The sequence below is a fragment of the Cebidichthys violaceus genome, unplaced genomic scaffold, assembly GCF_023349555.1.
Source record: "Cebidichthys violaceus isolate CVI_PGR_0920_01 unplaced genomic scaffold, fCebVio1.0.p SCAF_21, whole genome shotgun sequence".
NCBI lineage: Eukaryota > Metazoa > Chordata > Actinopteri > Perciformes > Stichaeidae > Cebidichthys > Cebidichthys violaceus.
The window spans coordinates 3,333,141-3,348,309 of NW_027176384.1; the positions used below are offsets into that span (position 1 = coordinate 3,333,141).

At 42.4% G+C, this 15,169-nt stretch overlaps 3 protein-coding genes across 9 annotated transcripts in view; 2 read left to right on the forward strand and 1 right to left on the reverse strand.

Moving 5' to 3' along the window:
* lrmp (lymphoid-restricted membrane protein) overlaps positions 1 to 7,142 on the forward strand; it is a 30,323-nt gene extending 23,181 nt beyond the window's left edge. Inside the window, exons 28-39 of one of the 5 annotated variants that reach the window (XM_068716925.1) lie at positions 4 to 58; positions 155 to 182; positions 744 to 884; positions 1,248 to 1,382; positions 1,481 to 1,628; positions 1,962 to 2,002; positions 2,085 to 2,156; positions 2,644 to 2,702; positions 2,991 to 3,089; positions 4,151 to 4,279; positions 5,864 to 6,012; positions 6,187 to 7,142. In XM_068716925.1, coding sequence (XP_068573026.1) covers positions 4 to 58; positions 155 to 182; positions 744 to 884; positions 1,248 to 1,382; positions 1,481 to 1,628; positions 1,962 to 2,002; positions 2,085 to 2,156; positions 2,644 to 2,702; positions 2,991 to 3,089; positions 4,151 to 4,279; positions 5,864 to 6,012; positions 6,187 to 6,329 — 1,199 coding nt within the window. In that variant the 3' untranslated portion in view covers positions 6,330 to 7,142. Of the gene's footprint in view, positions 1 to 3; positions 59 to 152; positions 183 to 743; positions 885 to 1,247; positions 1,383 to 1,480; positions 1,629 to 1,961; positions 2,003 to 2,084; positions 2,157 to 2,643; positions 2,703 to 2,990; positions 3,090 to 4,150; positions 4,280 to 5,228; positions 5,256 to 5,863; positions 6,013 to 6,186 lie in introns of all 5 variants that reach the window. The other 4 variants (XM_068716928.1, XM_068716927.1, XM_068716926.1 and 1 more) reach the window with 4 other exon arrangements.
* Positions 7,045 to 12,895, reverse strand: dnai7 (dynein axonemal intermediate chain 7). 3 transcript variants are annotated; one of them, XM_068716931.1, is made up of 16 exons: positions 12,858 to 12,895; positions 12,225 to 12,297; positions 11,722 to 11,810; positions 11,543 to 11,647; positions 11,211 to 11,348; positions 10,439 to 10,573; positions 10,197 to 10,300; positions 9,953 to 10,111; positions 9,681 to 9,834; positions 9,518 to 9,608; positions 9,154 to 9,323; positions 8,905 to 9,064; positions 8,581 to 8,795; positions 8,327 to 8,485; positions 7,612 to 7,725; positions 7,045 to 7,528 (listed from the first exon to the last, which is right to left on the reverse strand). In XM_068716931.1, the coding sequence occupies exons 1-16, from the start codon at positions 12,858 to 12,860 to the stop codon at positions 7,253 to 7,255; spliced, it is 2,145 nt and encodes a 714-aa protein (XP_068573032.1). In that variant the 5' UTR covers positions 12,861 to 12,895; the 3' UTR covers positions 7,045 to 7,252. The 3 variants fall into 3 exon arrangements, with proteins under 3 accessions (XP_068573032.1, XP_068573031.1, XP_068573033.1); XM_068716930.1 differs by having other exon boundaries at positions 9,154 to 9,344; XM_068716932.1 differs by lacking the exons at positions 12,225 to 12,297; positions 12,858 to 12,895 and adding an exon at positions 11,909 to 11,964 and having other exon boundaries at positions 9,154 to 9,344.
* Positions 12,896 to 12,955: 60 nt separating this feature from the next.
* lyrm5a (LYR motif containing 5a) lies at positions 12,956 to 14,173 on the forward strand. The gene is made up of 3 exons (XM_068716936.1): positions 12,956 to 13,072; positions 13,349 to 13,421; positions 13,517 to 14,173. The coding sequence occupies exons 2-3, from the start codon at positions 13,377 to 13,379 to the stop codon at positions 13,727 to 13,729; spliced, it is 258 nt and encodes an 85-aa protein (XP_068573037.1). The 5' UTR covers positions 12,956 to 13,072; positions 13,349 to 13,376; the 3' UTR covers positions 13,730 to 14,173.
* The last annotated feature ends 996 nt before the right edge of the window (positions 14,174 to 15,169 follow it).

The window sequence follows — 15,169 nt, forward strand, 5'->3', positions numbered from 1 at the left end:
TAGCTGAGACGTCCATGATCTCGGACACCGGCGGCACCTCCAAAGAGGACAAGAAGAGGTAAGAGAGCAAATAATCATAATAACACAACTTAACACTTGAATCCATGTGTTTATGTAATAACACTTGTTTTCATTGTCATCTCTTTATCTGCAGCCTGTCACCTAATGACAAGGAGATTGAGGTATGTATACCATTGGATCATGGAGCTGTATTCTATAATAATGCAAGCAAATGCTGTGTAAAGGACAATTCTTTTTTTATCCTTTTGTACTATAAACGGGGCACTTTTTTGGGAAGTATGTGTTTGAGAGTAGATTTTAGAAACCACATTTAAATCTGTATCAGCTGGTTCTCTGTATTCAAAATGAGAATTCATACATTCAGACAGGAAACAAGTTAAAAAGTTTGGTATTTCTTTTCTTGTGCATCCATCAGAAACATATTGATACACAAAGTTAGTTCATATTTTAGCAATTTTGCACTTCTCTTTGAAACCCATACAATAAAAATACACATAGAAAGTTAATATATCACTTTGTTAATGCGCTGATGGGTTTCTCTTGAAACGTGGGGTTTTCTAGAGAGAAGTGCAGGAGCTTCATGCTTTATCTGGTGTAACTTTTCCGCCAGAACAATGATGCTCTCATTGATAGGGTAAACCTCTTATCGCAATCAAACAAGGAAATGTGTACAGTATGTCCAGCAGTGAGTGCCAAAATTGAACAACAAAAAACTATTTCAGGCGGAGTTCCAGCGTCTGGCATTGGGCTTCAAGTGCGACATGTTCACGTTGGAGAAGAGACTCCGGCTGGAGGAGAGGTCACGTGACCTGGCTGAGGAAAATGTCCGCAGGGAGGTGTCCAGCTGTCAGGGTTTACTGCAGGTCAGTCTGCATATGCACCTAACCATCCTGCTTTCTGTGAACGGAGCACTTGCTTAAGTCTTGCTTCATCACCCGTCAAAATAATTTTATTTACATTCTGTCTTTTTAGTGATTTTATTCTGCAGTAATTTTTGGCTGTTGAATCTTGTAATCTTCATAGTAGAGGGAATGGATGTAATATCTTATTCTGCACCTTTCCTGCTGTATTGATACAAAATGTGGACAATTTCCCTACATCAATAAGAGTAAATGAAAATCCTCTGTAAAGTTATTTCTCCTGATGTTAGTCATGATTTTTTTTCTGTTGGTTCTTCATTTGTGTCTCTCGTCAACTCTCTCTCCTTGTCCTTTCTCTCCTCCCAGGCTCTGACTCCTCTGTGTGAGGACGACAACCAGTCCATGGAGATCATCCAGAGGCTCCAGAAGAACCTGGAAATCCTCATCCAGTCCATGACTAGGGTGTCCAGTCGCTCTGAGATGCTAGGAGCAATTCACCAGGTGTGTTTGTGTTGTCAACAATTTGTTTCCACTGATGTTCTGTCTGGTGATGTTGATTCTGATGGTTTTAATGGAGCCTTTGTGTATGTGAATGTCAGGAGAGTCGTATTGGTAAGGCTGTGGAGGTGATGATCCAGCATGTGGAGAACCTGAGGAGGATGTACACCAAGGAGCACGCTGAGCTGCTGGAGCTGAGAGAGGCACTCATGCAGAACGAGAGGTCGTTTGGATCACAAACTGAAAGAGGTGGAAATGGTTACATAATGGTTCATTACTATCAAGGTGCAATACATTATGCATGTTTTTAAAAAGTTTTGTTTAACCTCCATACAACGCTGGCTCAATATAGTGACATACCCATATCCTCTAACTTTTGTGTGTGTGTGTGTGTGTGTGTGTGTGTGTGTGTGTGTGTGTGTGTGTGTGTGTGTGTGTGTGTGTGTGTGTGTGTGTGTGTGTGTGTGTGTGTGTGTGTGTGTGTGTGTGTACACAATTGAGGCACATGTTAATATGGATGCTCAGGGATGGCCCACACAAACCACATTTATATCTGACAACGAAACCGTTTCTTCTTTCCAGATGACTTCCGTGGCAAGAAGCAGACCACACAGTACTACAAGGTCAGCTGCAGTTAGGTTACATATGATCGCAACAGTAATGTGTTTATGAAGCAATTTGTCTTTTTCCTTTCCTCACCTCCAGCAGTCATCAACCCGCCGGGTCAGCATAGCGGCAATCCCCCGCTCCGGTGGAGCCAACATGCACTTCGACATGGTGAGGACGATGCTGCCATCGCTTTAGTCCAACGGCAGAGTTCAGATCATGTAGCATGCCCTTTAATTTTGCCAGCAAGTGTGCTTTTTGCACTCATAATGCAATAAAGTTTATCCAAAGCATGCTTCACTACGAAGGAAGCATCCTGCTCGCAGGAGTACCGATTGCTCCATAGGTTGATGGAGAGTTTTTAAAAAAAAGATCCCAAAAGCGTCCAAAGAATATTTTTATAAACTCATTGATTGCACCCTTCATAATTAAGTTCTTTCAGTATTTAAGATACAGTTCCCATTTTCTTAAAATAGCTTTCAATGCCCACCTACATGTGGTGCTGGTCAAAGCATGAACATATTCAGATTACAAGAATGTTGTCATACCACAAAAAAAATGGAACCAGGTTTAAATGTTTGTTATACTTCAGACTGTGCGAAGGAGCATTTGTATCTACATAAATCATGACTCGTATTGTTTGATCTACCCACCACAGTCCAAAACACAAGACTGCTCAGAGGCTGAAGCGGAGAGGCTGACCAGGCGATCCCCATGGTAGGTATTTGAATACGTGTTCATGTGTGGATTAAATATGCCGGGATTGTCATATGTGGAACAACGTTAAAAAAATGTAGTCTGTATGTGAAGGGGAGCGTGCACTTGAATTAAAAGGAATAGGACTATTTAAATTACGCTACCTTTTTTAAAAACACACCCTTATTGTTGATGTGCAGGAAGCTACTGGCTGTGGCTCTTTGTCAGGCTCACCGAAGCTCGTTGTACCATGACGTGAGGGTTGTTGTTGTTGTTGTTGTGCCCTTATGTGATAACGATGGTTTCCAGGAATGTAGCGGGGAAGAGCACTGCGCGCCCCCCACTAAAGCGCTTTGTTAGCTCTGCGGCCTGGCTTGACACTGAAGAGCCCTCTCTCATGATGAAGGGGTAAGACATGCCAAGAAGAAGGATACCATGCTGGCTGTGTCGCACACATTTTTCAAAGTGGCCCCAGATGCATAAAGATGGCGGCTTTCTAGTGCGACCATTGCAGCCAGACCGACAGTAAAGAATACTTTAAGGATATTTCAGTCCATTTACTTTTGTTGTGGTCAAGTTTACATTTTTCCAAATCCCTTTGCAGTGGAAAATCATTTTTAAAATGCAAACTTCAGAGGGTCAAACAGGTTGTGATCAACTCATGTCCTTCCTAACAATCAAGAAAAAAGGCATGCAACACTGAAAGCAGTGTAACATAATGCAGCACTAAAACAAAAGAAATTCAAGGCAATTGTATAACAAACCTTAAAATCTGTTAAAGAAAATATTTTAATTGCAAATATGTATTTACAGTGATGGACTTGAGCAGTAATAGTGTTAAGGAAAGGGTGAAGCTTAGACTGCTGGAACAAACATGTTATCTTTTGAGACGAAGAAAATCAGTGATTCTATCAAATCACACGGCAGCCATCTTTCATGCATCTGGTCCCTCCTCGCATGGTGAAGTGTTTCTCAGAAGCAAACAACCTTTTTTGACATTTTCTGAATTAAGCTCATTTTTCCTTTTTTTATGTAAAATGTTAAGTAAGAAACGGTGGACTTTATTTATTTTTTTATTTATTGGCATCATGTAGCTTTCAAATGTTTGGACGAGGAGAGAGGATTTTATTTGATTAGCTAAGCCAAAATTGAAGCTTAGGAGATGCAAAGCACTTTTAAAGCTCTCCAAATATCTGAAAGGTTGTGAAATTGCTTTGTGGGTTTATGATATAATATTGGAGCATGGAAGTTGAATTGCTGGGCATGAGTTCTTTTATTGCAGGGATCTCAAAAATATCTATGTACAGCAGGAGAGTGTTAATCAGTGAATATTTGTTGGCTGCATATGCATGAAATGTGCATGTGTGCATGTGCACATACAGAATCGATGTGGTCGTGCAGCCATGCTTGTATTTGAATGTGCAACTGAACAGTGTGTTTGTGAATGCCTGACCCACGCGTGCCCACAGGACGGCCTACGACAACACCGACTGCCAGTCGGAGGAGGAGCAGAAGGAGGAGCCGGTGGCAGAGAGGAGGAGGTCCAGTCTCAGTGAGCTGGGCAGCAAACTCACCTCCCTCATATTGCCCCTCAAGACGTTAGTCCAACCAAATACCCACCACTAGCCTACTGCAGCACTACTTTCTGCCAGAAAAACTAAGAGGCTAGCTGCATAGTGGAAGAGTTCATCACGGCGCTGTATCGAGGTTCCAGTAGCTGCAAAGTGAATCTGATATCCAAGATCATCTGTGACGTATTAGATATTACTATGATACGTCTAGCTGCGTTGTTAAAAATGATTTCTGTGGTGGGTTTTCCCCTCAGAGATCACACAGCCATCAGCGTGCCCAGTATTATGACATCTTGTAATCAGTGACAGATTCAAAATTTCTGTCAAAGTTGGTCTCTGGTGCCATTGTGGCTATCACCACTCAGTCCCTGTAATAGTTTTTTTTTTAACAAAGTCCCTGTTACATCTGCTGGGGACCTCACCTTAATGGTCCAGAGCATTTTGAAACACCAACATATCAAACAAATATTTTTCTGTAATCGCATGCAGCAAATATTGCATTAGTTAATATGAAATTATTACGTATTTGTTACAAAAACAAAATCAGAAAGTGCGTATATGGAACCTCCTAAGTGATGAGTCTCTTTCATTCTATGGGTCTGTGCTGGACTAGCTTCTTTTCTCTCGAGGCTCAGCGGCGGAATGAATGATTTCCTGCGGTCTTGAGATTGGTGTATGTCAGTGAGACACAGGATTTTAGAAGCTTCATCATTTGTGTTTCGTGCATGGATCTCAAGTTCTGATTTGCAGTGTGCGGCTAACAAGGCATCTAACCGACAATTAATTCCTTTACCCTGCTTCTTCTTCTGTCATTTACTAACATGATCAGCCACCTTAACACTTTTATGTGCAAACTCCTACACTTGGACTGTTATCTCTTTTATTTATTTTTTGTTGGGGCAACCGAGTGTTTTGTGCAAATGGATCATGTGTTCTGAACTGTCCTTTCCTCTTTTCCTCCCTCCACATTGCTCAGGAGTCAGGATGAGCTGTTTGTAATGCTGTAAGTGTGTAGAGAGGAGAGTCCGAAGTGGAAGTGCTTGTGGATTCTGTCTCTGTCTAAAAATCCAATAAATGCACGCAAAAAGGCCTCCATTTGTCAAATATGAGTGCCAATCAAAGGCCACTTACAGCCTTGCAGTGACTCTCTTAATGGCTGTAAAGTGACTTGAAGCAGCACTCTTACTGTTGACGGACCACAGGCCAAACTTGCCAGCTGCCTTTACCATTTGATGCTCAAATCCACCTCCATGCCAACTGCTCTTAATTGCGCTGCTGATGGCTTTCTCATTATGCAGATGATGTGAAGGGTTTTGCATCTTTGACACAGTTTTGAGACTGGTGGTAAAATGCATTTCATTGCAGCCAACTTGCACCAAGCTGCAGCTTATTCACCGCCTGCCATCCATTGGTTACCACAAATGATCCACAGTTTTTTGCTAAAGGGTCTGTGGTGACTTATTCCCTACCTTTGAGTCATTTTTGGTAACTTATTCTGTCTTTTGCTTTATCTTGGACCATTTTTCTTTTCTTTTTTTTTTAATTCTCCCTTGCCTCATTTTCTATCCATCACGTGGTAACATTTTATTCTCTCTCATTGCCCACTTCCAGTCCGAGCCCCTCCTCCAGCCCTACGTACACAGACCCAGGCATGACCCAGTCTCTGTCCCACAGCCTGACCTCTTCCCGGGCGGCTGCAGCAGTAGCCAGAGGTGGCAGGGGTCTCTGGATTTGGTTGGCGATGGTGGTGGTGCTAGCAGGTACACCATTTAAACAATTTAGTCTACGTTCTACATGTTCCAAACATAATGACACAGCTGGTGTTACTCCGTTTTAATGCAGGAGCAGCGGTCTATAGACGTTTTCCCAATACAGCATGAGGGATAGTTGGGTCTCATTCTGTGTCCTGGTAAATATTCATGGTTCACCTGCAGGTCTCCTGGCACTGCTGGCCAGCCTGGTGATGCAGCCAGCGGTCGATGCAGCCCCTGTTGGGACCGGGGACTCCTGGATGACCATCCAGCAGCTTCTGTGGCCCTACACGGGGCTCCGGCATAACGGACAGCCCCCCGTCTAGTCCCCCCAGACCCGGGGTGGATGGTGTTACCGCCCATCAGCCCTCTGCAGAAATGATCCGAGCACTGGGGTGGTGGTGATGAAAGTACGGAGTGCCACTTCTGAGCGGAGGCTGTTGGGATGTTTACTGGTGCCTGAAGATTCCTAAAACAAGACTTGCATTGATGGCACAGGCCAGGCCTCAGGGAATAGTTAACCCTTTGAAGGATTTTATGCATCACATCACGTTTGCTAAATTAGTCTTTATATGCATGTGTATGCGTTTTGTCTGTGTTTTAAGAGAAGAAGCAGTTACGGGTGGTGGAAACCAATATCCTTTTAAAAGCTGCTCAATGCCCTCAACACATTATGATGCAGGCTTGATCAGTCATCAGAACTAGTACAACATTGACCAATCGTGTCACAATGTCATCAGAAGGAAGGCCATCATGGACCCTGGCTCCAATTGTGCCACATGACTTTTTAAATACATTTCATGCACTTGAGGAAATGGGAGGGGACTGCCAGCCTTTTTAATGGAATTTTGCAGAGAATATTTTATAACTTAAGTCTATGAACACTGGTAATACAAATTTCATTCTAAGTGTTTTAAAAATGTTGAAATCTATATTTATGGGGTTGTTAGATTTGAGTGGGGATTTGTGAAATCTTTTTATTTTTGTTAAGACTAACAATGTAGAATTATAACTTAACACCAAAGGTTCTTTTTTCCCCACTTAAGTTCTTGCTGTGGTTGTCACAGTGTTCAACTTAATACTCTTTTTGTATGTTCCAAAGAAGATGCGTGGAACTTTGCACAAATAAAGTAGCCTATTCTACCATAGAAGATGTGTGTTCTTATGTGCATCACAATGTACATTTCAAATTCAGGTGTTTAATGTATCTTTAATTTGTTGATTTAACCCCAAGTTAACTTCACACAGGTTATGAATACATCAGGGGTCTGGTGGCACACAGCAGGCTCTGTACTGTATCCACAAACAGATAATCGGATACTCTGGTCCTGGCTTTGCCTTCGGTGCTCATGTTGTCCTGGAGCATGTGGATGAAGGTGGAATGAAACTCACTTCCCGGATAATGCTCTGGGGAGAAAGCCTCACTCTTCTCTGTGATTTTCAGCTTCTGACTCCTCTGAGCACCGAGCAGGTAGAGACTCCACGAGCCTTTAGGCACCAGGGCAGGACTGTGATGCTCACACACCTGGCAGAGGAGAGGGAAGGAATACAATCAGGCCGTGCCACATAATGGGGCATAAAGTTGTATCTTTATGTGAGCGAGAATACCTGCATGACTAGATGCCCCGCTTCACATTTGGCATTCCACTTGCTCCATGAGAAAGCACAGGCAGAGGCAAAGAGGGCCATCTGTTCGTAGGCAGCATGTTCTGTAAGTGGGTCCTGAGAGAAACCACACGGCCTATTTATAGCACTGTGGAAAATGTCGGACTGTAACCTCATGATATGCAAATGCATATCAGTAAAGATAAATTAAAGTCAGTTACTCATTCGGTAGAATGGTCCCTCTCAGTTTTACATAATTTGTGAAGAGTAGGGTGTTTACAATTACATTATGTGGTTGGCCCAGGCGGACTCATGTTCATCTACTTCATAGTGTTGAGTAGCTTAAGCTTCTCTATTTTTTTTGTTATCTAACCTTAAATGTGTGTAACAGACATGTTACCACCCACATCTGCTAAATATCTTCACAAAAATCTGATTTGTTAAATTATTTTTGAGAGCCACGCTTTCAGCATTTAGACACTTATCATTTGTCCAATAATCGACCTCAGTCTATCAAATGTTAGTATGCTAACAAACTAAAATAAGCTGGTGAACATTACACCCTTTAGCACCGATAACTTGTCATCTCCCACTTCCTATCACTTTGACACTGACTGACTGACTGATGTGGATACATGCCAGATACTGTGCTGCAACCTGGCTCAAATCCAGCATCTTGTTCTTCCATTCTGAAAACAAATGAGTAAAATATGCAGACCTTGCCGCAGGTGCTGGCGTACTTGTCCGTGTACTCATTCACAAAGATGTTGATCCCTGCGTTGAGCATGGCCCTCTGCAGGACGGGGCCGCTCATCCACTTCCCTATGAGGTGAGAGAGACCCCTCTCTCGCTCTGACTGCAGCATACACTGATTACCCTGTTAGTCAAATAAGGCACAAATATACAACAGTCAAATCAGATCTCTTGATTTATTCCCCTGGTATGTACTTGCAGTACTTTCCAGTCTCTTACCTGGATCGTGATGCTGAGGTCGATGAGGGCCCCGTTGATGGTGAAAAGAGCCGAGTCTTGGCCCAGTGGCCTGAGCTCCCAGCTCTGGAAGGGAAAGTTTGCATAAGTATCCTGCATCAGCACAAAGGCGTGGAAGGAGTCCATACTGAGGGAGATCGTGGCCTCTGCCTCCTCATAAGACACGTCTGTGATACCGTCCATCCTCCACTGCTTCCCTGGAAACACCAAGAAAAACCAAGTTACATTACTGGTTTGTTTTAGTTTTGTTACACCTTTCTGTGCTGGAGAGAGCATCAGAAGCATCAGAGCATCAGCATGTCCTACCTGCAGCATCCCAGCGAGCCACTTGGGGAGTTTCCAAGAAGACGACAGAGTCGGGCAGCGTCACAGACACACCGACGGGAGGGCAGGTGAGAGCTTCGTTTTTATCTAAGTTGGACTTCTCCATGGGGTAGGGGAACACCTGTAGCCCTTTGTCCAACAGCTAGAAAATCATGGGTACGGAGAGTGTTGTGTGAGGTTCCCATTGGCTGATCGGGCCTGGTGTAAGCAGCAAACACTGAAAACTTTTACCTGTCTAATTTCCCAGCCATTGACCTGGTGGGCTTGTGGCGGGAGGTGAAACGCATCATAGTAGAAGACCCCACCCAGAGGTGTGTACTGCATTAAGTCCACCACCAGGACACGCTCACTGCGGTCCATCATTGTCAGCTGCACTCGGGGAGAAGCCAATACCCCCTCAGCTGACAGAGTGGAAAAAGGACCTATTTTTACAACAATTATTGATGTAGACACATCTTAATCCTCATTAGAAAACATGAATAACTTGGTTGTTATATGGTGTTAGTCCATGTATCAAAAGACCTGTCAATCATTTTGACTGACGGCTGTTTTTTTACATTTGGAGTGTTATGAAGTGTCAGGCCGGGCGTCTTACCGTCGAGTGCCTCCATCTGTGTCTGTATCTGGCTCCCTCGGCCTTCCGCAGACTGCAGGCTGCTTCTCCTTGACTGTAGACTGGCTGCACTCTGTGAGAAACAAACAAAACTAGAACACAAACATCACATTAAATTGAAAAACCCAGGCCAGGAACTTCTTACCTTATTCCCATCAAACCCTTGGATGGACTGCACCTCCGCGTCCAGGCTCTGCTGCTGGGTCTCGCTGTCTTCCTTCACCTCCCCCTCACCTTCTGTCTCCTGCTGCTCGGGTACATTTATGTCTGCTGGATCCTCCTCGCCGCCTGCAAGAGACCTGGGACCAAAAGGATGAGGAAAGAAAAGAACACAGAGCATGGTTAGTATTACCAGCGTTATTATTCCTAGTAGTATTAGTTGTATTAGCAGTGGGAAGAGCACTACCAGATAAGTACCTGTGGCTGGGTGTGTGTAATGTCAGGTGATCCATCCTGGCCAGCAGGGACAGGTGGTCATAATGCGTGTGGAGGATCCGCACAGCAACGTTGCTCACAGCCAGCTGTTTGGGAAGCTTAAAGCCCAGGCCCACCTCTTCAAAGTTTAAACCTTTAAACCTGAATGAACCCATTAAAAAGAAAGAGATATTGTTGAAATATAGTCACATTTAACACAGATAATCCATTTGTTCCCTCCACAAACCTTGGATTCTTCTTGAGGTTGGCCCAGAGACAGAGTGAAATGTTGACATCTTTGACCGCAGTCTGCATGTTGCCCGTCTCCATGTCGATGTCCGCACCGGCCCCCTGTGACCAGGGAGGCACACGACACAAAAAAACAGGGATGGGTCCAAAAAGCCATCTCACAAAGTGTTTGCAGATCACGCCTTGGCCCTCGCAAAATACTAAAAAGCAATTTCACATGTGAATCTATGATCCGCGTACCTTGAGGATCTCCTCGGTGGTGAGGAGGTGTTTAGAGTGGATTAGCTCCATTAAATGTAGGAGACCCTCCTGGTACTTCTGGCCCTCTTGTGGATCTGTAACATCTCTGAGCAGACCCTCCAGCTCCTCGATCAGCTATAAGGAACAACATTAACTTACGTTAGCTGGTTGTAGGCATGAGGCACAATGGTGGTGGTGTTAATTGCATTGGTCCTGGATACTGTAGCTCAGATCATATCACTAATATTTTTGACGTTTTATAGGCCATTTGTCTTATATAAAAACATAATGTAAGAGTACATCACTTTGGATAAAAATGGTGAGTTGAATAATTTCCAAGGAAGCTGATTATGATTTATTAGTAGAATAAATTTAGCAATGTAGAGAAACATTACAGTGTTAATTAAATTAAAATAGAAGACTTGCATCTTATCTACTACTTGACACTTTGAGGGAAATACACAAAAATCTTATATTTCTCTATTTTGTATTGTGCTAGTAAGGCTTTCATAAGATTCAGATTACAAAATATGTTATTTCCTGCCTTTAATTTGTCTCCCTGTAGTAATAATAATAATAATGTAATATTATTATTATAACTATTATTATAATAAATCTAAATTAAATTGAAGTAAGCTCATTTTGCTTGGGAAGCTGTAAGCAGCAAATATTTAGTGTTTATATTTGATAAATAACTGATTATTAAAACTGGAGTCGATTAACTCTTCTCTGACTAATCAACTAAGTGACATTTACACACCTACATACAGACCTGTAGAGCGAGGTTACATTGCTTGAGCACGGGTGAGATGTTGACCTCTGGGTCATCTCTCCATAAGCTGATATACGTGTTAATATCCTGCTGTACTGCTGGGTCCGGGATCCCGCCACAATGCGTGTATCTCTCCCACTGGATGCAAACAACATAATGTGTATTAATATCAGCCAGAAATGATTTTTCTGAGAAATCAACATTGTGTATTGATCACAAATTGTTACATTGTCTGCTCAAGAAAAACTACGGAAACCCTGAGAGGAAAGATTTGCCACATGAGAACTTTCATGTGGCAAATGTTCTCTCTTCTCACAGACAGGATCACAAACCTGGGCTCTCTCCACAGCATCGGTTTTCCATTTGATTACTGCAGTATGATTGTTCTCCAGTAGATGGCGAAGTTCGTTCAGCTCGTCTTCTCTGCGCTCTAGGTCCTGTCAGCAAAATACACCCATGACAGCAAAGCATTATGCCCTACTGTACTATATATCCCACAGGGACATCTTACCTTTAACTCAAGCCTTTCTAGCTCCTTCTCCTTTCCCTCCCTCTCCAATCTTTCCTGCTCTTCTTTCTCAGCTTGCAGCCGTGCTTCCTCTATAATGCAGAAGCACATATAAAGCGTATGTATACATGTCAACACATCCTTAAACAGGTGCTCACGGAAGTTCAAAACAGGTTCTCAGACAGATTACTTTGCATCAGTGTCCTGCAGAGTTAACCACCTGTACTGCAGAGATGCCGTCACCTCATTTTTGTAATGTAATGGTACTACTTTATCGACATGCAGAGCGGAGTTATCAGGTGTGTGTGTGATGTCAGACGAGGGCGTGTACAGTCTGCAGTCCGCACTTGGAGTTGTACGAATCCAGTCAGTCAACAGTCTCGGTGTTATGCTAATCTTCAGCTAATAAAGTTAGCCAACGATACAACGGTCTCCTAAACTTATTTTACACATAACACCACACTTTTGTCCCAGTTTAGATGGAAATAAACAAATATCTGGATTACCTTCCTCTCGCAGCCTCCTCTCATCCTCCTCCTGCTGACGCTTCGCCTTCTGAGCCTTGGTCAGTTTACGACTCTTTGATGAATTGAAATCAGCAAAACAAACAATTATAAATTTGTGTTTAACGAGAATGTCTCACTACTACGTGTTGGAAAAAGGCAATTTACTGAGGAGAAGGGTATAAACACAGTGACCAAACAAGTGTGCTGGTGGCACTTACTGTAGGATAAGGTGTACTCTATGCCTGGCTGCATACATCTACACTACCTACCTTTGGTAATCAGAATAATCTAAATCTAGAATCCTAAATGTGCTGACTGACATTTGCTCATACCTTTTTTTTGTTGGGCGGCTATCACTCACAGGAGAACACATAGAGAGAAATTAAAGAAGGGTTTTAAACGTGAAGTCAAGACACAGGGGGACACATTGGTGAGAAAATGAAGAGAAAAAAGAGCATCAACATGAAGGGTTCTTCCTGCTAACGCTAACTTCAAAAGTTAATAGGTTGTCTTCAGTCTTACGTTCGAGTTTTTTTTTAACAACACAATATTATTGTTAAACCCTTCGGTTCAAACCATTAGAATATGAGAAGGTTTAATACCATTTATTCGAAAAACATAGTGAAAACTCACCATCCTGATTGCTGAAAATAAAAAGCTCTACAGCGTCCTGGTAACCATAGAAACGACTACGCATGCGTCGTTATCTGTTTCTATTTGCGACAAAACGAAACGACTTACGACTGTATAGCTGAGCTGTCCACTATAGTCACAGGAAGGACAAAGAAAGGAAGACGTCTCTTTACTAACGTACGGGTTGAGTAAATCCACCCAACAGAACAACACAGGTACATATGAATGCACTCTTTAATATGGTTATTCGTATATTAGTGTTTGATTAATGTTGCATGTGTTAAATGCTAACTAACAAGTTAGCTGCACGTTAGTTAGCTAGTTCCAGGGTGGCATGTTTAGGTGTCGCAAATGTAATCTTTAGGATTCAGGGAGATTCTGGTTAATTATATTGTCTGACTTCTGTCTTCTTTCAGCCCAAATGTTTCTGTATCTGCTGTCATTGTCGCGTCAGTTAACGAACAGTTTGTCCTTCATATTCTCGTTTTCAGAGGTGAGGAGGGCCATCTCCTTTCTGGCATGGCCAACAATTTAAGGGGTCAGGTTATGAGGCTGTACAAAACGGTAAGTGAATTAGTCAATGAAACACGTACACACACAGGGTGCGGCTGTACTGTCCCGTTCTATGCGTTTAATGCGCTTCTCTTCCTCCAAAATAGCTGCTGTATCTTGGCCGCGAGTACCCGCAGGGAGCCGCTTACTTCAGAGAGCGCCTGAAGTCCGCGTTCATGAAGAACAAAGACGTGACGGACCCCGAGAAGATCCAGAAGCTGGTGGCCCGTGGCGACTTCGTCATCAAGGAACTGGAGGCTCTATATTTCCTCAGGAAGTATCGAGCCATGAAGAAGCGGTATTACGAACCAGAGAAGTAATAACACGCAGGAAAGTACAGTCAGCAGTTGTTATAACTCAGAAATGAAGGCAGGAACAGTTTCCCTTTATAGAATAAACTAAGCTTGCCTCACAAGGAAAAAGGGACGATCCATCCTCGGAAGTGACAGAAAGTGATGCTAATGAAGCTGTTACAGAATGTGCTTTGTATTTTTTATACCAAACTTGTAACTTAAAGGCCAGTGGTTTAAATCATGAATACTGTATATATGTTAATATATCAGATACCCCTCCAAAACATTTCCAGATGTTGGAAGCCTACGTATCAGACTGACTGAACCATATATGTATTTTCAGTGTATATATTTGTAATTACACGTTCAAACGTCTTGAGTGAATGTACATGACTATGTATCAATGGATAGAAGCTGGGCAGTATTTTAAAACAGTGATGCCATGTGTCAGAAATAAATATTTTAAAGAATGACAGCCGTTTTTCTTCAACAATTTAACTCCTTTACTGTCATGGCTTTTGAGGTTGTGAGGTGCTGAGTCTCTAATCAGGCTCGATGTGGCCCATCAGCTGAGGAGCAACAACCTGAGAGACAGAAAGAGACAGCAGACAGGACACACTCCTAGTGGAAGAGAGGGGCCATCACAAGATCAAGAGGATGGAAAATAACTAGTCACAAAAATTGCTTTTGAACTGTTTTCAAAGGGTAAAGGGAGGTCTGAACATATTATGCGAAATAGGTGAGATTCTATCACAGATGAATTTCATTCATTCGTTTTAATATGTAAGACATTGATATGAAAATGTTAGAAACCTCCCACAATTCCATTCTAATTGTAAGGTTAGAAACCCTGACATATTAGAAAAATGGGGAAAGGAAAATAAGATTCAACTCAGAAAGTTGTTTCAATAGTGTTAGAATAAAAATATCTGAAAATGAGAATTTGTTAACATGCAAACCCCAAATTTCCCATATTGTCATTTAAACTTTTGTCTAAACTGATTTCTTATTTATGGCAAATGTCAAAAAGCAACAACAACCATGACATATCTGATAATAATATAACTAAATTACTGACTGCTTGGAATATTATTTTTACAGTTGAGATGAGGTACCTGTTTAACTGTGATGAAAGACATTTGAAGTGTAATATTAAACCCTGGATGGAAATGGTCACAATGCTGACGTGATGTCACAATAATCTGCTGTTTTGCATCTTAATTTGTATCCTTCCAGGTAGACGAGTTGATCATTCATCACAGACAGTAGTGCCCTTACTTGCTATCACATCTCTGTTCTGGGGCTGTGGTTCGGTTGAGGCTTGCTATAGCGGTTAAGTTATGTGGTCATTTAGATTTGGCTAGAACATTTGCCATACTTTTGTTCCCCAAGGAGCATGGCTCCATCCCCTACTTTTTTCTGGAAGGTAAAACAGTTTAGACACTGTATACTGTATATTTATTGTCA